This window comes from Lepisosteus platostomus, chromosome 19 (genome assembly GCF_059453375.1).
Source record: "Lepisosteus platostomus isolate fLepPlt1 chromosome 19, fLepPlt1.hap1, whole genome shotgun sequence".
NCBI classification, from domain to species: domain Eukaryota; kingdom Metazoa; phylum Chordata; class Actinopteri; order Semionotiformes; family Lepisosteidae; genus Lepisosteus; species Lepisosteus platostomus.
The window spans coordinates 6,004,804-6,026,944 of record NC_142629.1 but is presented as its reverse complement, the minus strand read 5'-3'; the positions used below and the strand labels follow the sequence as shown (position 1 = coordinate 6,026,944).

The 22,141-nt window shown below is 46.2% G+C and overlaps 1 protein-coding gene and 1 long non-coding RNA gene across 5 annotated transcripts in view; one reads left to right on the top strand and one right to left on the bottom strand.

The window, feature by feature from the left end:
• The window catches only part of LOC148644997 (voltage-dependent calcium channel gamma-3 subunit), a 56,706-nt gene extending 41,461 nt beyond the window's left edge, over positions 1 to 15,245 (top strand). For 3 of the 4 annotated variants that reach the window (XM_088612497.1, XM_088612496.1, XM_088612495.1), the window contains exons 3-5: positions 4,351 to 4,434; positions 9,583 to 9,723; positions 11,616 to 15,245. In XM_088612497.1, coding sequence (XP_088468623.1) covers positions 4,351 to 4,434; positions 9,583 to 9,723; positions 11,616 to 12,124 — 734 coding nt within the window. In that variant the 3' untranslated portion in view covers positions 12,125 to 15,245. The remainder of the gene's footprint in view (positions 1 to 4,350; positions 4,435 to 9,582; positions 9,724 to 11,615) is intronic. The other variant, XM_088612498.1, reaches the window with a different exon arrangement.
• Positions 15,246 to 15,627: 382 nt separating this feature from the next.
• LOC148644996 (uncharacterized) lies at positions 15,628 to 21,880 on the bottom strand. Its single transcript, XR_015928343.1, has 2 exons — positions 20,627 to 21,880; positions 15,628 to 19,892 (listed from the first exon to the last, which is right to left on the bottom strand). It is a non-coding gene; the product is annotated as an uncharacterized LOC148644996 (long non-coding RNA).
• Positions 21,881 to 22,141: the final 261 nt, after the last annotated feature.

Below are 22,141 nucleotides of genomic sequence, written 5' to 3'. Positions count from 1 at the left end.
TGTGTCTCTGTGGACCTGGTTAAAAAACACTCCTATTACACACGTCAAAGGGACCATTGACATGTTAGACATCTTTAAGCAGCAAACTGGATCAGTGGATATACAGAGCATATAATACAATATTTAGATTTTCAGAAGGTTTTTCATAAAATATTCAAAAATATTAATTCTTAAATGGGCATTAATTCATACTGCAAGCAGTAAGAGTTCAAGGTGATGAGTGCATTTGGACTGAACTTGCTAATGGCTAGAAAAAAAAAGACTACCGATAAGAGATGTCACCGTTCACCTCTTACCTCTTATCTGAGGTGATGTAATTAGGGGAGTACCACAGGGATCTGTACTAGGACCTTTGCTCTTCTGGGTTCTCTTCTGGGTAATCTGGGTTCTGGTTAAATTGGTAAACTAGTCAAATTTGCAGATTACGATTATAGTAGGATTAGCAAGCAGTACAGAAGATGCAATTGAAAATCATGACAAATTATAGTATTCAAAAGGGGGCAATCACATGGCACATTTAATTCAGACAAATGCAGGTAGCAAAAACAAACTGAACAGAAGAGCCAAGCGATAAGAACCTACTTGTGAAAGCGACTTTGGTATTTGCTGATACATCATGAATTGAGACATAGACAGTATGTAAATTGCATATATCCAGTAATACAATATTACTACTGAACCACATTGTGGAAGGTATTTGGGTCTTTGATGGGATCTGTAAATGTAGCCTTTTTCTAAAAGGTATAGCAAGACAGAATAAAGGTGACTTCCTTTAACATTTGCAGCAACTAATTTCCTTCTACAGGGTGTTAAGAGTAGACGTAATCACTTTAATGTCATGACTAACACTGAAAGTGTGAAACCAACTCCTGTCACATATGGAAGGACAGGACAAATGCGTACTAAAGCATAACATTCGACGTGTGAAACAAATGTCTTTATGAGCCTGTGTTTTGTATATATGAGCTAGTAGACCCTTGTCCTTATCTTTGTCCTTATTGAGCTCAATAAAACTGAATCTGCATGAGACTGTCCTGCTCCACTGAGGAAGAATTTTCCATCATTTCAATTTTTCTGTGGAGAACTAATATAAAAGCAATCAGGATGCATAGTTAAAGGTGTATTATCTAAATCAAAGCATACGTTAAAATTGTGCACATGCAATGGTAAGACCCCCCATTTAATTTTATGTAATTTTGATTACCATGCAGAAACCATACAAAAACCATAGTGTTGATCTGAAACCAGACCACAGGAGATACATCCCTGGGCTCGAAGGACCAGAGGACACCAATGCAGACTCTGGGGACACGCATTTAACACTGAGAACTGGAGACACTTTCTACATAAGGGGTGTCTGAGTCGGGATCAAGCAGCACAGCTCACAATTGCAGACAGAAATATCTGGTTGCGATGCTGGGATCTACTACTAGCAATCAAAGAAAAGACTGTTTCCGGAATTTCACAACGTTCACATACTCCCTAGACCTGTAATAACACGTCTCAGGCACCCCCTGATGGAGAGAGCACATTGGACTGGAAATGCTCTTTATAAGATGTAAGATATCATCAGCAGGTGGTCAAATATGCCCTGTGAAAGAAATGTAAGTGCATTATTTGGTGCATGGTGAGGGTTTTTGGAGGAGTTCGTATCACAGGTAATTCATGTAGCCTTCAACCCCCTGTACCCAGTAGTAACTGCATTTTACACGAAGCCAGTAATAAACCTGTTTGTTTAACCCTGTGAGATGGCGTAGGTACACGTTGTAGAGCATAGTCCTAAGTATAGAAGGGTGTCTTGTGTCTTGTGCTTGTCCCAGGACAAGCAGAGACCCACCTGAGTAAGAATATCTTAATCCTCTTGTCGGTCCAGTGTGAAAAAGAGAAAAGAGCATTGTCTGTAAGCTTGTTATGCTTATGAAAAATAGGAGAATGCACACGTCTCCTGTGATTTAGTTCAAGGGGAACTGCATTCCCATATTTCTCTGCCCCGTTATTAAATCTTGGTAACAAAATTAATTCGTTTTTTTTACATTATTCACAAAGTCATGAACTTTGTGAAAGTGCTGTAAGTCGTCGCCATTTTGTGGCAAACAGCCATTCGAGTTGCCACGAGTTGCGACGTGACACAGCCCTTTAGTAACGACTAAAGTATGGGTTGTGCAGCAGACATTATGCCACAGAAATGTCACAACGTCCTCTGCCTGCAGAGTTAACAAGTGAGTTGTATTTGTCTGCAAAACCATCTGGAAGTCGAGAGTCATGTTTCTATTGGATTAAAAGAGATGTGTTCACAAGCCCGCTTGTTTACAGTGCAATAAGGCCACTTCACCACACCAGAGATTTTGTTGCCATGTTCTGAATTGCTCTATATGGCTCTGTGCATACCTGGCTGATTCTTTCAAACCCCAAAACATGAAAAATGGCATTGCAGTTCTCCTTTTTATCAGCACCGAGTTTTTATTGTGTCATGATGGGGCTCAAACTCTACAATTTCTAATGAATACACGAGGAATTGAGGTATCTACAGTATGGCGAGTACAGGTTTCCTTTAAGTGGACACCAAGGTGTAGGAATGTCAGGTTTCAACCACATGAACAATGAACACAAAAGCATCACAATAAAATCAAGCATGCTGCACACACTGTAGAATGGAAAATGTTATAATAATAATTACTTGCACTTATATAGCGCTTTTCTGGACACTCCACTCAAAGCGCTTTACAGGTAATGGGGACTCCCCTCCACCACTACCAATGTTATCTATTTCCTTCTCCATTTCAATTTCTAAACCCAAGAATACAAAATATCCCACAAGCCAAAAGGGGTAGAAAGAGGAATTTTAACACTAAAACAATGTAAACAAAGAGGTGTGTTCATTTGTATTGTGGAGATGCACGCTTGCAGGGACTTAGGGAAATGAGTCCACCTGTTTAACCATGCCAGGGTATCTGAAATGTTGCAGCAGTGGCCGACTGCAGACTTGTACTGGGTCATGTTGAGTAGGAATGGTGCGTTCTGTTCTCTGTGGAGGTGGAGCCCTGTTTTTAGATCAAACGTTCCATTTTATGAATATTATCTCATTAAACTGTGTGCGATTCACATTTTAAACGGGACATTTTTATTCCTTCAGTCTCACACTGGGTTTTCAAGTTTTTAAAGACCTTTTTATCTTAACGGTTTCTACAATCCAAGCACTGAGGACTTGGCCAATTAATGGTATACTCTGATAAAGCCTTGAACTAATTGAAAACAGTTAGCAGATGATTTAAGGATTGAGAGACATTATCTGCATGTAACTATATATATATATAAAAGCTGAACAAAGAGTTCTAGAAGGCAGAGTATTATTAAAGAGGAATTGAATTAAAAATGTAGGATGGATTTGAGGTAGATTGAGGTAGAGGTTCCCACAATACGGCAAATAGAGAAGGTGAAATTGGGCATCCCTGATGAGTGCCCGTAGAAACAGCAGATTGGGAGCAATGTTTGTTGCCTGTTAAAACCATTCCTGAAGGTTTAGCCCACAAAAATGGAACTATATTCATCAAACTTGATCCCGAGACCTTGTTTTATTGACCATCCATATTCTCTCTTATGTGTACCGAAAGCTTGCTTTGCATAAAATGAAAGAAAGGCGGAGGAGGAGGACATATCTCTGAAAAAATCTATGCAGATAAATTCCAAATTTTAAATGCGTGCCATTTCTGCTTTTGTGGTTTCGTTTCCCCGTACATTCGGATCGTGCAACCCGTGAAATGGCAGTGATTCCGAGAGGTCTGACTTTTGTGCCATCCCTCTCGGAAGAATCCCACGTGCCGTCCTTGGAGATATCTAGATTTTATGAGCTTCATGCAGTGCTCTCTGATTCCTTTGATGTACTCTACAGCGACTTCATTACCCTAATGTCATGAATGAATGGGTAGAACACCACAGAGAGAGATGGTTCTTTAACATGACAATTGGCATGCTTTTAAGCCTTCGAATGGCCCAGTAATGTAAACTTGATTGGCTGTCATAAATTGAAAAGAATTATTAATGTAACTGTCGTGTGGGTAATGGGGAAAAGAAATATACACCACATATAGATGGGCTAAATCATTAATGTTGCCCTTGCTAAGCTGGAGCAGCACAAGTATAATTTTGTTAATTTCTCACCCTTATTCCGTACACTCACTTCGGATTAAGCTTGACTTCGGTTTTGAGAGTTTAAGAACGGCGCACACACACACACCTGCAAAATGTAACTCCCATGCCACATGCCCAGAGCTTGCAGTGTCATTAGTGAAGTGGGCGCTCGATCGCCGCCGAGCGCTAATCGTAACTCTGTCTCCATTCTGGTCTCTGCAGGGACGTTCAGAGGTGTGTGTAAGAAAATCGACCACTTTCCAGAAGATGCCGATTATGAGCAGGACGCTGCAGAGTACCTACTGCGTGAGTTCAAGTTTCCCTGCCGCGCATATCCCCCCCTCATGAGCACTCGTCTGGGGAGAGGTGATCAAATCACCTTTTGGTGTGTGTGTGTGGGGGGGGGGGGGTTTCTTCCTAGTACAGGTCTTCCAGCTCCCATTTCTGCTCAGTCTTCAGAATCCGAGGAAGACCGCAGATACTCCCCAACTCTCCAAGCAAAGAACTGGTCTCTGAAAGCCCTGGTCCATACCCTTCTGAGATATGTTGACAGTGACTGGCACAGAACCTGGGTCAAGTTCAATAGGAATGGAGTGAGCTGCTCCCCTGTGGAGCGATCACCTTGTTTATAAATTAAAATCGCCATTTTTTTTTTACTCATTACACGAAATACACAATGTATTTGCATGAAACAGAGGGGGGAAAAATTCTTCAACTGAGCCCGAGACTGGTTCCCAAGACCTTTAAGGTGAATGATTTCTGTACACTGCCATCACATCCTGGGAGGACATTTTGGCTTTTTAAGACCAGGGAAGACAGCAGCCATTCCACGTTCCTGCGGGCTCTTGACTTTCCACGCTGCGCAGCTTGAAGTCATCGGCTGTAGAGCAGTCTGAATACAATTCTAAATATAGTCCCTCCACCAATATTTGACTTTCTCTATACAATAGAGACGCCAGATGGCGTATTCCTCAAAGGCTGGAGTTTGCCACCTCTAACACGCTGTAATAATGTAATTACAGATAGGAGAGCAAAAATGGAGTAATAACTATAATTCCCCCCCACCCATGTGGGTGTTGCTGCCTCCACTCAAACAGGGCCGTCTACATGTATGTGTTTGCTCTTTATAAGCCCAGGCCTGCTTGTCTGTTCCGATTCGTCCTGCTGCTGTCGTGCGCCCCAGTGGGTTAGCTGTGATGTTAGCTGCGTGGCTGCTGATGTCACATCGCTGTAGGCCCCGCTGGGCTGCTCTACGTGCTGCTTCTGATGACCTGGCCTGACACAGCGCTCTCTCTCTCTCTCTCTCTCTCTGGAGCAGGGACATCTGCTGGCGTCTTTGCGCCCACAAAAGGGAAATGAACAAAGGAATGGCTCTCCCGGCTACAGCTGATTTTTATAGGACCGGTAGGAGCAGGACAGCAAATTCCCAGCAAGCCGCGGTCTGAAAATTGGAGCTGAAGTGCCCTTTAATCTGCTCTGCGAGACCCGCACTCGCAGGGGACGAGTATGGTTCTGCAACGGCGAAAACAGATGTTAGTCTAGGATATGAGGATTCATTTCTTGCATTCTGTATGGGTCTCCGTGTGGCTTTGTGCGGCTGTCACTCTCTCAACTGCGGATGGAATCGCTGTTCACGGAAATGTCAGGGTCGGTGACACTGACAGCAGCAGCCAGAATCCCCGTGTGCAAGAAACGGTTTATCTTAATCTTTTCTTCTTTCCCCCTCCGGCGTTTTGAGCTCACAACTTCCCAACATTTTGAAGCTCTGCCTACAGAAGGCCTTGGGTAGAAAAAGAGCAAGGAAAGCACTACGCTCATGAAAAGCAAATGAAATATGCAGTCAAAGATGGTAATGTAGCCATTAATGGCTACATGGACACACAGTTTTCATTGTATTCAGCATAACTGCACTACTTGTATATATTGCATACACCACGGACACATAGCACATAGACACATGGCAGCTCTATTCATATTGAGTTTTATTCAATTTAAAAAAACGTAACCTCAATTTTGTGATTCTTGGGAGCTCGCAGGAAAGACATTTCATTGCCAGCAACTACTGCTGCTGCCCGCTGTTGTGCATTTGATAAATAAACTTTATTTTGATTTGATTTGAAAGTGAAGAAGTCCTTTGGGATATATCTGCTGTCGCGCAGTCCTGTTACTCTTTACATGGGGGAAAACGGTGAGGAAGACTTGTGGAGAACACGAGTCGTCTCCTAGAGCCCTGCGCACGAGTGGCTCTGTCCCCGCGCCAAGCCGTCTCGCGCTGGCAACGGGAGCGTGGGGGAAGCTGGCAGACGACAAGCGCCGCATGGCGGATGTCACTCGTCTCACTGAAGAAGTGAATCGCAAGCCGGAACGCCATGGCACTCACCCAGAAGAGAATTCCAGAAGAGGAAAGAGGTCTCAATCTCGAACTCGGGGTGCTGCGTGAGTGCTCGCCAGTCAGGGGGAGAAGAAACGCTACGTCATTCTCCAGCCAAGAACTAATTGCTACAAAACGCTCGTCTTCCCTATACTTAAGTATACAAAATACAAGGCCGGATCCCAAACCAGTGCACTGTAGAGGTCCTGGCCAGGCAATCGGAGAGCATGGTCAGAATTTGGACTCAGACCGCCACCTCTTTCTTACGTGTGAGCTGCAGAGCCCTTACAAGGATCAGACCCATCGAGAAACGCCAGCACAACACCTTTTCAGAGACAACCTTCCAGGAATGCAAAACTTATATCTGTGCTCCTTTTATGAACTATTTTCCAGAACATGTAACAGATACCTCACGACTGCAACCTATACCCCAAACCTTTCCCTAAGACATGCTCCGACTTCTACTTTTACAAGTGTGTGGAATTCTGAATTATGCAGATGAAATATTCTTTTAGAGACACATTCGTCATGAGCGAGGTTCACTGTCGCTATAGCGTCTCGCCTGGTCTCTGTGAAGGTGTTGTGCTGGCAGCATTATGACTGCATTCAAATGAGGTGCCTCTGAAGTTGGGCTTGATCGTGTGCATGGTCTCTGGGGAGCGATGTCGTCGGTAACAAGCTTATAAAACACCACGAGCAGACCCCATAAAGAGCAAAGCCGTGTGACAGAGAAATAGAGAACAAGGTATTTTACTCGCTGAAGGGTGACAGATCCTCCGAGCAGGTACTGATCTAACGCTGAAGGAGATGCTCCTTTGTGCTCGCAGACAGGTCTCCTTGGAGCTCAACGGGGAAATTCCTTGCGTTCTAAATGTGCTGTTAAAAATAAACTAAAGGCAATCGAAAGAAAAAAGTTGATTGTTCGAAAACGATCATTGTTATACAGTTACGGGAAAATAAGATAATGTATAATTTCTTGTATTAGGAATTTCTTTTCACATACCCCAGCTTGCTCTCCATGAGACACACAGACAGGGAGAGAAGCTGGGGGTCAGAGCACAGGGTCAGCCCTGGAGCAGTTGGGGTTAAGGGCCTTGCTCAGGGGTCCAATGGACTAGGATTCCTCTGCCGGCCACAGGATACAAACCGGCAACCTTCCTGCCACAGGTGCAGATCCTGAGCCACAGGGCCACTGCACGGCTAATTCTATTTGTTCATTTTAAAATGCTAATTTTATGGGTTGAGCGCCCTAGCTCTGTTGTCCTGAGTAGTTTCTGCAGGGCCATGAGGTCAAAAGATCAGGGATGGTAATCCAACAGCAGGTCCAGCAGGCTGTGCCTGGGTGAACTGGGACAGGTGGACTCGCCCATTTTTGCACCCAAGCTCGTGCAGCAGCCTGGGAAGGCGCCCAAAGAGCTCCCTCATTTTAATGAGGGACGAGGGGCGAGGTCCTTCCTCTCAACCTTCCAGAGCAAAGCTGCGCAGTGTGTAGCTGTCCGCAGTCAAGATGCTCTGCACACTCGTGAAATGTGAAAGGACATAACGTCCAGCGCATGTATGCTGTCAATACTGGAACTGAAGGAGAGCCCTGCAGCATCGTGTTCTGCTGTAGCGTGCATTATATTAATAGCAATTAAGCTTCAGCTACAGAGGTGTGTGTGTGTTTTGTGTTCTGCCCACATGGCTGTTTTGAAATCTGTGTCATTTGGAATTCTAGGTAGTTTTTTTTTTAATTTATAACGGTTTTTTATGCATTCCCCTTCTATCAGAAATGTGTTTCCATGTCACGATGATGAAGGTGCAATTTAGAAAGTTTTTCATTTTTATACCAATATTTTATATTGGTTGGGAAAAAAAAACATGCCTCGAGATGTCTTAACATTGTTTCTGTATGCCTAATGGAAAATTTCACACTGTCCGTGGGACATGGTGTCCAACATGTATCTCACATACTCCACGTATGTTATCTTGCTGTAATCAGCGAGCAGTTAATTGAAGAGGACATGTGTGTGTATTTAGACTGCAGCTCTGATTTGCTGTTTGTGGTTTGTGAGGCTCCGGTTATTCAGAGCTGATGAGTGCCTGCGGGGAGAGAAGACCCCCTTCATCAGCATTCCATTATGCAGCACATGTAACATTTAAATCAGAAATGTCAGCGATGGTTTGACGTATCTATTTGCTGAGAAGCAGCTCGATTGCAGAATCAGGAGAGCAACAGGTTTAGGAAGCTCCTCTGAAATAAAAGATCAGACAGGGAGGCGGTTTTGTTGAAGTTAATTAAAAGTAATTTGAAGCAGGAGATGTAGTATACAGTCACACATGAGCAGGCACTCTTGAGCATGCTGTGTGACTCTTTTTTTTTTAAATGCCACATTTCATAATGATGTACAGCGTGCCCACCCAAGAGGCTGGCATATTACAAATATTGACTATGCAGTGCATGCTGGCTCTTTTCTCTCAAGCAGACAGCTCTGCGAATGTGATCCTGGCAGAGGAACAGGTGTTGGACACATACAGGTGGTCCCAGAATTCTCAGCAGCACAGTCTTCCTTCTTAAATAGAGTTGTGACAGACTGTTAGCTGGCTTCCTCAGCTGGGTTTTAATGAAAGCTGAAATGCAACAGAGGTGAAAATGAGCTGTTTATGCACAGTTTGTGTTATTGATCTGATGACTCAGTTATTGATTATACAGTATACAGTAGGTTATGATGGAGTTCTGATGTCTGGGATCATAGTGTTTTGAAGCGGTTGACTATTTTTCGCTTCTGTACCATTTCGTCTGGCAAATCTGACAGATGCAATGTTTTACAAGGCCATAGACGTTTGCATAAACTATTGCCTCTCGCACATTTTCTTAACGCTGATCACCAATTAATATTGATTTGATTTGACTGTGAGCAATGGCAGAAAGGCACCTAGACAAAAAACCAAAACTGAAGTAGGACTGTACTGAGAAGCATTTAAGTGAAATGAACATTTTAAACATGCCGAATATTAAGTTGGTGTTTTGAGCTCTTTCAAGTGCGTGGTGTACACTGAGCAGGCAGTGCTGTTTACTCTCTGCGCGTCTGTGTTCCTGCCAGGGGCTGTGAGGGCATCGAGCATATTTCCCATCCTCAGCGTGGGGCTGCTTTTCATGGGGGGCCTGTGTGTGGCCGCCAGTGAGTTCTACAAGAGCCGACACAACGTCATCCTCAGCGCCGGCATATTCTTCGTATCTGCCGGTAAGCCTCAGACGTCTCTCTCCTGTGGTTTTCTCGCTCTCCGGTTGCGCAAACTGTGTTAAGACGTGGCAAGCCCTTTGAGCCCAACAGAACGCTGCTCATCCAGAAATAAAAAAAAAAGGATCAGCTGGGGATTTAGCCGACGTCTAGATTTCGTTCAGACTGGATGCTCTTTTGCTCAGCTGACACTTAAACTGAAGTAATAATGTAAGATTCTCTCTCTCCCAAAACCAAGCTTTAAATTCAAGGTTTGTATCATAGTGGCAGGCCCTGAATTAGAGGCTGTCAAAATGAGTGACAACCACCACATGTGTCTTTATTGCTTTGGAAAGCTCGGGTGTTTGCGTTAGCACCTTTAACATCAAAAGCAATCTTGGAGATTATCCTCCCAGAAGCCTGCTTTTAAGAGTACAGATCACACACTTAATGAGACCTTTTGTTTTCTGCCTATTTTAACTTATTAATTACACTGGTTGGGGGTTTCAGGTCACCTATAGTTTTAGAATTACCTTGAAATCTACATCAGCTTAAAAGATGGGGAAGAAATGAAAGGTCAAATTTAACATAATAGTCATTATATTAATGAGTGAAATGACAGGGAACTCAGCTGCAATGATGAATAGGCGTCAAGGGCATGAGGAATAAGGTCTGGGCCACCCTACCCTTCGCCATCACTGGTGCTCAGTTATTTGTGATTACCTTTTCAAGAGTCTTATATTCAGCTTTTCACTGGGCTTCAATAGCAGAGGGAAAGGTTTCGCATAAAATGATGCTTCTTCGCTTAATATCAGTGAATGGCTTCTCCTCCCTTATTGCTTGTGGCAAGTTCTCATTTGACATGCTAGACTGCATATAGTATTCCCTGTACCGGCCTCTAATTTCACGCATTGTAGCCGTGTAATGGCTGTGTGTGTACCTGTGTGTCCAGCCTGTACCTAGCACTGCTCTGTTCCAGAGCAGCAGATCGCCAAGACGTGTTCTCTAAGTAGATTAGCTTGGACTATTAGGAATGGCAAATGGATTCAAATTGGCTGCAGATCTCTTTGAGTTTTTATTTTTTCTTGACTGTTACCCAACCAAGCAAAGGCAGTGCTGCAGTTCATGGGCAGACCCGATCAAATATTAGCTCTCATCTTACCGTTGGAACGTGATTTTCAATTCATTAATTGAAAATCCCGTGACGGGGTTATCTAATTGACCAGATCGTTTCGAGCAGTGAGCATCATTTTCAAAAACCTTTCCGCTCATAAAAAAAGTGCAGATTCTTGCATGCGTTATACATTCTTGACTGCATTTCTGTAAGCCTACTGTTTGCTTCAAGGTCACAGTTTGCCACATTCCACCTCTGCTTTCACTGTTAGTCCCCTTCACCTGAAAATGGTGTCGTTCTTAAGATCTCCTGTTGATTCAGCGAGTTAGCCCTCCTGTTTGCTTTCCCATCCTGTATCGCACTGGCGCAGCAGGAAGCTGACTGCAGGAGACAGGAGGCTGTCTCGCGGTCTTCGGCCTAAACACAGCAGGTCCTAAACACCACGCTCCGCAGGAGTGCGCCCCAGAAACCCCATGTCTGTGCTTAGCTGAGGAGCCAGTGGGATGAAGCATACCCTCTGTGGGATTAAGTTAGAACCTATTAGAAGGTATTTGGCCCCTCATCAGTGCAGCTGTGACTCTTAAAGGTGAAAGCGTTGGAACATCACTGTTGGGCATCTTGATGGTCCAGAAGGTCACGCAGGTGAGGGAAGGATCTCGTTCTCCCACTGTGAAAGGTCTTGCTGACCTGCTTAGACCCTGACGTATTATTTCAGACCCCGATTTGTCTGATAGCCTGCGGTGAAGCCCAACTGCTCATCTGGAACCACCCCCATGTCCCCCCTCCCCCTCCTGTGTCCCAGGCCTCAGTAATATAATCGGGATCATCGTGTACATATCCGCCAACGCGGGCGACCCGGGGCAGAGCGACTCCAAGAAGAGCTACTCATACGGCTGGTCCTTCTACTTCGGGGCGCTGTCCTTCATCATCGCCGAGATGGTGGGCGTGATCGCCGTGCACATGTTCATCGAGAAGCACCGGCAGATCCGCGCCAAGTCCCGCACCGAGCTGCTCAAGAAGTCCGCCTTCGGGCGCATCCCTAGCTACCGCTACCGCTTCCGCCGGCGCTCCAGCTCCCGCTCCACCGAGCCGCGCTCCCGCGACGCCTCCCCCATCGGCAAGGTCTTCGCCGCCGGCCCCTCCTCCACCGACATCTCCATGTACACGCTGTCCCGAGACCCCTCCAAGGCCACCGTGGGCACCCTGCTCAACTCGGACAGGGAGTTCCTGCAGGTGCACAACTCCATGCCCAAGGACGTCAAAGACCCCCTGCACAGCAACCCCGCCAACAGGAGGACCACCCCAGTGTAGGGGGGGGGGGGGCACAGAGGAGGAACGACACACACACCGCAGCGCAGGGGCCGAGAGCAGACCCCAAGCGGTGCCAAAAAAAGAATAGGCTGTAGAGCTGTCGGGGCCGAAGTTTATTTATGTACCGTACAGTATATATGAAATACAAAAAAAAACTGGTTAGGTCATGGGTGCTTCCCGGTATTTCTTTTTTTCCCCCCCTCGGTCACAATCCGAAATCTCCCAAGGGCTATCGGGAGTGATCCAGAAAAAAAAAACCAACCTTTCTGAAGCAGCATTAATTCTATTTCATTTATAATTACATAGAGGGAAAAGAACCATTTGGTTCGTTAGCCCAGGTGGCGTGGGTGCACCGGTCCGAGCGAGGTGAGAGACACATCTTGCGCGTCGGAGAGGTGTCCCGGCGATGGCCCGAGGCCTCACCTCGTCGCGATTGTAAAATGCAGCCCCCCGTGTCGCGGAGAGCCTCTGTTCCTGGGGCTCGGCTCAGGCGGGCTGCTCGCCGTGCAGCTCGGGGAGGGCGTGACCCTGTCACTTGCACCTGATGTTGAATGGCTTTCTGTGTTATGTGACCACTCACTTATGCATGCTTGTCTCCCCCGGACCACCACGTTGACATAAAACAAGCCAAACACCGCTGCTCTGTTGAAACTAGGAGAAAAGATTGTTCACGTTCCTTCTGTGTGATTTTAGTTCTGATCTCGAAGCCATCCTTTCATGTTGTCTGTTTTCAAGATGGCAAAAGGCAAGACCCCACAATAACCCTCTGTGGGCTACGCTGTGCAGATCATTGTGTAGTGACTGTTTTCTTCATTTTTAGATCCATAGATGTTAAAGCCAAATTTGTAACTGACAGAGCCAACAAGCCAAGAAAACGGAAATTCTGTAACAAAAGACATTAGAACTAGGTTTCAGAAAACACTAGAGACGCGTGCCCTCTGTGGGTTTCTGAGGAGTACACTGATGGACAATTACGAGTACTCAGAGTGGATTAAGAATCAGAAGCACTTAAGCTCCCTCTTGACGATGGGCTGTCTCTGTGTGTACAAGTCACATATATGTGAATCGTTATTTGTAACTATGGTTTAAAGCCAGTCCGTGTTACTTATATGCCCTGCAATAAGACACTTTTAAGGGACGATGCAGTCTCTCCCCTGGTACTGTCCAATTGAGATGATGGTACGGTACATTTAAACATTGCTCTTGGGATAGAACGTGGTCTATATTCATGAAGCACGTTTGTGCAAGTTTACTGTAATTTGTGCAGGCTATAAACATCCATGTGAGCCATCACATTCATGAAGAATGACATACAGTACACAAAGCATCTGTAAAGTAATCCCTATGTGCACAGACCTAATGCATTTTGACTTTTGTTTGCAGTGCTATTCCTTTCTAGACTAACGTCGGTAATAGTGATTTGCCGTAATCCCTTCATGCATACAGGCCACTGTTGCTGTAAGGACACTTTCACAGGTTGCTCAAAAACATCCGTTTATAACCTATATGATGTTTGTGCTGCTCGCTGAAGAGTGGACCAAACTTTCTGTTTTGATATGGACAGGGGATACTGGTTGAACCTGTGTGGTTCTGACACGAATGAACAAGACCAACGCTCAGTTTCAGAGCCTTGTAGCCTGTGTCCTCTCTTCTCAACTGCAAGCCCGTGGAAATGGAGTCTCTCTTTGCTGTGAGCAACTGGGATCGATTTTGGATTGCATGCGGGGAGAGATTGCACTAATCCCACTAAAATGGGGGCAAATCAGTTAGCACAACACCTGTTAGATTGGATTGTGAACATTATTTTTTTTTTTTTTTAAAGAATGAAGTGCTTTTCCTGTCTGTGTTGAATGTTTTCATGTAGCTCGATGCCAGGGCTCGACACTGCAGTTCTGGGACCTTTGCTATAAGCGTGCTAAAGCCGCAGGTCAGTGCACCTTGCTCACAGAAGCAACCACAAGGCCAGTTTCGGAGCGCTGGGCAGTAACGGAAAAGTGAAACAAACTGGGACTTCGGCAGCAGAAGACGACGGAGGCACACGGAAAAGGACTGGGTGCTCCTGCTTTTTCCTTACCTCGTGTTTTCATGCCAGTGTGACACTGGGATATTGCGTGACAGTTCACCACATGTCCCATCGCCCCCCCCCACTCTCGCAAGCTCAGAGGAGAAGGCCTCAACATCGCCTCTCCCCCTCGGCACACTGGAGACTGTGACCGAAACAGCTGTTACCTCCACAGACTGCTCCTCCGACCTGCCTGGATTCTCCTTGATTCAGCACACGGATCTTCTGACGGGCACCCCAAAACACTGGCAGCAGAATCCCAGCAGGACACACAGTTCCAGCGCTGTGCTCTACAAGACCAGCAGCAGTAGATTCGAATGGACCAAAGCTTAGTGCAAAATGTTTACTCCTTAAGACTGTATTAAGAAAAAAAAAAACATTTCACTTTGTGCGACGTAGTGTGTGTATTTAAAAGTATTAATTGAAACTCTTTTCAGGGGTATTATATCAGCAGTGACACAAGGGAACAATGCACAAGGTGATTTATTCATCCGAGCCCAAAATCATTCTCTGGTCAGACTATTTTTACCAGGTTAAGCAAGATGCACCTCTTTAGCCTTAAACGTTTAAAGTTCATAGCCCATATTTTGCATGCCTGAAAAATGCAGGGCACGCCACTCTCCAAAAGCCAGCAGGTGACACTGAATAGACTTCGTGTTCAACTGCTGTTTTAAATCCTCTGCTGTTTTAAAGCACGCTGGTGAAACTGGAGTGCTCCACCTCACCTGTGTTCACGCAGGGTGTATGGACTCAGATTAGACAGGTGTCCTTCTTGGCCACAGATCTTGAAGAGCCTGTGAGAACTCAATGTTTCTTCGCACAATCGCAGATGGTATTTCCTATGCCTTTTGTTGCTTCGGGAAAAAATAAATCCTGCTTTGCAACTTGATGCATAGTACCTTTCAATGCTGTTAACTGTCCTATGGATAAAGAAATCACCCTGTAGCTTGTTAAAATCGAGATTTTGTCATTTTTCTTTAAAAACTACACTCAATTTGTAATGGTATGGTAAACTGAATATACCCTACACTGTGAATAAAGGATTTTTTTTTAAGTGTATTCCTATAATTCATGTCTGTGTAGTTTTATCTAACAGGAAAATGCCAGCAATCCAGATCTCATGGGGTTCAGATTGTCTTCTTTCAAAGCCAGACTTTATGCCAATGATGAGTAGATTTATACAGATGTAGACATTCTGATCTAGACAGCCACTCTTTCACCAGTAATGCAACTCCAGGATATCTCCAAATAGATATTTGCCTGCTGAGCCTCAGCTCTCCATGGCCTAAGTACACAAATGTGATCCGTGTCGAACAGCACCACAGTCAGACAGCAGTCAAGCTCTGAATGAAACACTCCAGTTTAGGGATGGCAAATGTCACTTGGAATTGCATACTGTGCAAGCTGTTGACTCTTGACGAGGCTTTAATAAAGAGAACAATTTGTTATGTTATTAAACATGTAATTAGTTATTACGGGCAATGTTCCCTTTTGCTGTGTGTGGGTGCACACGCACACAGGTTATGAAATCAGCGCGCGTAGGACATTGAACTGCACACACAAAATTAAATAAATAAAAAAATATGATGATAAAACAAACACGGTCCTCAATTGAAGAATGCTAAATTGACCACATGAGACTGCCTGAGAGAGTCCCAGCTTGGCTGTGCGCAACATTATTGCTGCTCGATCATCGATATCTATGCTCTCGAACCTCACTGCTCATGCTCGGCACTCAGTCTCCATGACTGGGCCCGATGAATCGCTGTCCCCGTCTTTTGGATCTCTATGCTTCTATGAGGATGACTATAGTCACAAAAAATCATTTCAGGTTTACAATTTTACATACTCTCAATTTAGGGCGCACAAGTTTTTGTGTTACAGGGGGGAAAATTTGCACAACTTGAAATGTTTGCGCATACAGGCCATCAAAAAGTAGAGGGAACATTGATTACCGGTCCGTTTGGACCAGGAACATATAGACATAATGTAACTGTATTACAATTTACAAAGAATTCCTAAATGGAATTGACAACCCTTATCCTAAAGCATGAAAAAAAAACAGGTTCCTGCACTAGTGACAGTGGAGACCTAGCCAGTCAGATCTCTATTTTGAGTTATACAGAAATAGTATCCCTGTTTAGATAATGAGCATTCAACAGGACAGGCGATTTCAGAAGATGCAGGAACAGAGAAGCAAAAAGGTCTTGTGAGCCCTCATAGAAGATGGACTGAGGAAAAGGATAAGTCTCAGATATAGTCCCAGAATTGCCCCTGCGTGAGAGAGATTACCCCCAAAGGTGAGCTTGTTTAGTGACCAATTTGCTTCTTAACCATGAACCTGCCCTTAGAGAACAATAATAATGTTAAGGTAACTTTGTGCCCACAGGCATTGTATAAATATAGCAACAAAAAGTATTGAAAGGTGTTAGTTTTAGGAAAAAAAAACACCATTTTGCATTTGATGTCTTTTGAGTGTCAGTGTACTCACCAGTGAAAATCAGAGCTTTGCCCCTTCATAAAGAAGAGCAGGAGTGGCGACAGTATGCTGAAACAGTAAAAAACGCCAACTCCTAAATCCCCTTGCAGATCTCGAATAGTTCTTTACACTCACACAGGAAAAGGTCCCACAAACTGCCCTCAATTCGGTTTTAATTATCCCATTAAATAACTTTGAAGCCGAAATAGATCAAAATGCTAAAATAATCTCAGCTGAGTGCAAAAAATCCATCAGTCAAGACAACTGCACACAAATATATCACAGCGGTAATATGGATTTCGCTAAAACCAAACCAATCAGGTCAGCGTCTCAGTGGAAGCTGGAGTAATGGGCGTGGTCAACCTCTGCCCCCTGCTGGCCGAGAGCCTGTAGTGAAGTCAAGGGGCCCTGGGGGAGGAGTCAAGGTCAATGGTGGGCGGGGCTTGTGGTACAGTAGGTAGGTTAGGTCCCCTTTTCATAGAGGCTCATGGGGGAATGGGGAGCAAAGGCCACCATTTTTTCTCAACCATCCAACACTGGGAGTGGATGGTTCCACGCTCCAGCCGGCCTGTTACCCCCAGAAGGATTAACCCCTGGTACTCATTTGGAGAGCAGGCTGAGTGGACCTGGGAGCCACATTGCTTCTACCTGCGATTGAACCCGGGACCGTTCGGTCAGGAGCTAGACACTCTTTGCCATCTGAGCTCTCGCAGCTCCCTTGGGGTACACTAGCAGATGACATTGTTGTTTTGTCCAGAGGGCACAGATCTCTGGGCTTCCGGCTGCTGGGTACTGGAGGAGAAAGGGCAGTATTTAGGAGCAGCCCCACGCTTGCTTTATTACGGTGACTATGATCTAGCAATCATGCTGTTAGGACTGGAGGGGAGCATGTCAGTTTTCAAACCATCTGCCTATTTTACATGCTTTTTTGGAAGGGTTCATTAAAAACCACTGGAGGGTGCAGAGGGAGCTCCAGCCTGGCAGATCCATTGGCATTCTTCACACCTCCCAGAAAAAGAGGGATTTTATTAACTAATTTAACTAAAGATGCAGTTGAGGCGGGGGGGGAGGGAGAATATAAGGGGTTTCTAGCTCTTAGCCTTGCCTGCTGGCAGCCAGGAGCGGAACTGGAATCCAGGACTCAAGACAGTACCGGGGTATCTGGGTTTCTTCCCAGATAATCCTGCCGCACTCAGGAAATGGATTCATTTAGCCAAGACCGGAACCTTACCCCACACAGCATCTCGATCGCGCACGGGTGGGAGACAGCGTCGCTCCAGAAGAAAGACAAGCATCTCGTTCGCTAGGTGAAATGGGCTCAGACAAGAGAGATGAGCAAGAGCAATTTACAGCGTGCATCTGGCCCCCGGAAAAAGGCTGAACATTTAGTATGCTAGAGAGAACACTGCTTACCGGCAGCTAGTGCAATAAGATCAATACTCGCTCTGTCTCTAATGCAGGAGGTACAGGTATTGCATTTCTTTCAATACTGAAACAATATAGGATTCTGGAGGTCAGGCCTGAAGGCTGTGGCGTGCAGGGTGGGGACAGAGTGTTTCTTGAGGACAAGGCTTGAGCCTGTGACCTGATGTCATTAGGGCACGTACTGCAGGTCTAGGGCACCGGACACTGATGTTCAGTGACCATTATGAGTCATCACAGGGAGAAGCGGTCTGTCCTGTTGGGAGACATCCCGGCGAGCTCCCGTTCGGACATTCCCTCGTTGAGTGGGAAGGACACAGCGGCTCTATAGGCGCCCACGGAGAGCGGCCTGTGGATCATCAGTCCAGCAGAGGAAAAGGACGAGGTGGTTCCGTTAACTCCGACGCTGCTTTATAAGCAAGACGCGGTACGTCTACTCAGTACGTCTCGCACACGAGAGCTGCAGCCAGTGACTGGAGAGCAGAGCCCCTCCGCTCACAGATGCGTCGTCGTTTGCTTTCCTGCCTCAAATGACCACAAGCTGTGCCCCAGCGTGTCAGCCAGAGGGGATGGAGTTTGCAACACATTAGCACCCAGCTGAGCTAGCTAGCAGGACAGCACAGACAGGCGAGCTGGCCTAGCTCCCCTCCGACAAGTGGCAAGTTAGCGCATTTCAGTCAATTTGCACTTTTTTTCCCACCCTTCCCCGTAGGGCTCATCAGCCTGGCCGGTCACGCTGACCAAACCTGAGCCACGTCCCTACAGCGAGGGGGCGGGAGACCCGTGCTCGTGCAGTGATTGCCAATTAGAACACCGCTCTTCCTTCAGCGCTGCTTCCCAGCCACGCTGCCCACCCAGCAGCGGCTCGGCCGCGTTCACCCAGAGGTCGCCGGCGTCTCTCCCCCTGCTTGAGATTTCTCCTTGACTGGTCTTCACGGCATCTCTTCCCCATTCCAGTCTCGCTCAGACCAGAAAGGCCGTTCGTCGGGCGGCCAGGGCGAAGTGCAAGAGTTCGGGCAAAGCAAGCCGAATCAGCCGTCCTGGAGAAGGGCTGTAACAGTTGGATTTTGAACACCGTTTGAGTGCTCCTCACACAAGCATGCCAGCTGCAGTCGGACCCAGGAGAACCTCCTGCCTGACAGACTTCCAGGCTCTCACACTTGCTTAATCTCTGGCATACTGAAGGTGCTCGAGATCAACAGTAAACCCCTCCCCACCCCTCCCCTAAGATCTAATACTCCCGTCTGTCTTTTATTTGATGAACAAGCTGCTGTAGGTCTTGGTAAGCATGACAGTCTAGGGCGCAGCTGCAGCAGTGACAAAAGACATCAGATATCAGAGATCAGACACTTTCTTGGCTAACTAATGTGAAAATAAGGGTATTCTGTGAGGTGCTCATAGAGAAGCTGCAATGCAAGCACATGAGCTGTGCATATTGGAATCATAGTTACCCAGTACCCAATGCGCATTGCTCCAGGGTTGCTTAGCCTAACAAATGAGAAGCTAAGCTTCTAAGTTGTTCTCAAACTCCTCTTCTCTCTTTATACATCAGCTACCCCAACATCCCCATTGGGGTAACTTGCCTAGTTGGGCTGTTGGTGCAGAGCTCCATGTCCTGCAGTGCTGACACCCTCTCATACTCTGCCAGGGAGAGTAAGAAACCATCTTCCTCATCCTCCTCTTCATCCTCACTCACTCTCCCCTCCTGGGACCACACTGGGCTGGGACAGGAAAGATCCTGCTGTGGGACAGGGAGAGAGGGAGCCATGCTGGTACAGCCTTCTTCCCATCATCCTCTCGTCAGCCTGCTGGACAGAGAGTGGGGTAAGGGTGGGGAAGGGATCAGTCAGTGATACTCTTTCGCAACACAAGCCAAGGACTTCTTGATGCTCCACAGCACTGTAACAGCCTCATTGCACAGTCTGAAACTTGTCTCTCTGGGACAGCACTGCGAGGAATAAAACCATCATCTCTGCAGACTAGACCAGCCCTGCACAGCTCCACAGGAAGCACCCCTACCTCTCCCGAACCTCTCCAGAAGAAGGAGTCGGGGTCAGGTAACAGAAACAGTCCTTTCTGGCCTGTCCACAACAAAACCACTGACACAAAATCCAGTCAGCACTCCTGTCATGTCCTGGAGACAGCAACAGAAATCAGGGAAAACGCAGAGAGGAAACAGGGAGTAGATCACGGCCATTGCACACCTAGTCATGAAAAAGTCTAGAGTCACGGCCTTTTCTAGTCCACAGGTTCCAAAGACCCGAGGACAAGCCTTCACACAGCACCCCTGCGGCTGCCGTCCAGCTGGAGTCTGACAATGGCTCAGGTCGGCGACAATATAAAGGCAATAGGCACACAAAGAAGAGGAGTCAGGAAAGGGCAGGCAACAGAATTCAGACTCCAAGGTAGAGAGCTGTGGGAGCCAGAGACCTCCCAAGCCCCCCACCACCACTGTCACCTCCCCAGGGGCTGTGTCATTGAGGAGCCAGTCCTGCTAGCTCCTCCACTGGATCAAAACAAATTAGCGCACTGTAATCACCTGTCACAGACGATGCAGGCCTCCATCACTTTTCATGCAGATTTCTATCGCTGCTGCATCAACATTTTCAAATTACGCTTCCTTCCTGAGAAGGGGGTGGGGGGGATGTGGAATCTGTAATTCTGGGGGGAAAAAAAAAACCTCCAACAAAGATTTTTTCGTACCTAACATCAGCTAGACCCTGAACAGAATTAAAACACCCCATGATTGCCATACGCGTACACCAATAAGTGCGAACACATCCAGAATTCTTCATACCCCCCGTTAGAATAGGAACAACAAAAAGAGGGGTGTGAATACATGCGACCCCCTGTGTTTTCTGGAATGAGGATGTGACCAGCAGTACAGCTGCAGCGCTATTAAGATTACAAGGCAGTATTTTTAGATGTTGTTTGATTCAATCAGTAAATCCTCCTGTTGTATGATGGTTGTTTTTTTTTTCCATTTCATCAGAGGTGCAGAAGACACTGGGTACGAAATGGCAGAAACAGGTGCACGTGTACAGACACACAGGTGCTGTGGAAGTGTTAGACCACGCTGGCCTCCTGAATAACACAGGCGCACAAGGGCAGACGTTTTCTAGGTCTCTTTAAAGCAACAGCGTTAGACCTGCGAAGAGTGTCAAACCGAGTGAGACGAACAAGTAGCTCCATTAGGCCATTAGAAGCAGCAGGGTGAAAGCCCACAGACACTATTGCACGCCACCCCCGTACTAGAGTCGTGCCAAAGAGATTCGCACGAATCCGTCAGGAGATTCACCTGCAAAACGAAGAATATGCCGTTTGTCTCTGCGAACCTCTCGCCGGTGGACTTGCGCTGCCGGCCCATGCAGATGTGAAATCCTGCCAGCACTCACAGGCCCACACACTGTCCTCGCTCCGCGGATTAAAATACAGCAATACGGAAGAGGCAGATATTGTACCTTTTCCATATAACAGCCACACAATGTACAGTGAGACATCTGGGAAGCAGCCCTCTCAGTGTTTCCACCCTCTCGCTCTGTTGGCAGCAGTGCGTCATCCCCACATCTTCCCTTCAAGCAATACTTAACAAATTCAGTCTTTTTTTAATCCTTCCTCTCCCCCCCCACCTCCCCACAACCTGATAGCCGAACAAGAAACTGCTGAACACGACTTCATTTAAATAGGCGACCTCTTGCATGCTTTCGGATTTGAAGCAGCTATTCATAACCACTGAAATAATTTCATGCACGCTTGGCTTGAATTGCTTTAGAGAGATAAGGGGCTGACAAATCAGCAGAGTCAATTGGTGTAAACAGATAATGACTGAGCCACTGGCTTGAGGACTGCTTAAAATACAGACAGGGAGCAGTGTAGCGCATGCACTAGAAGCACACGCACACAGGGATCATATCAAAATAACACAGGACCGGAGAAGATGCAATGCAGCGATTAATAACTAGGCTGAAAAGGAGAAATACAGTGCGAGAAAAACATTTGCACGCAGGTATAGTATGAGGCTGGAAGGCATGATTCTGAAAGCTACACAAACTCA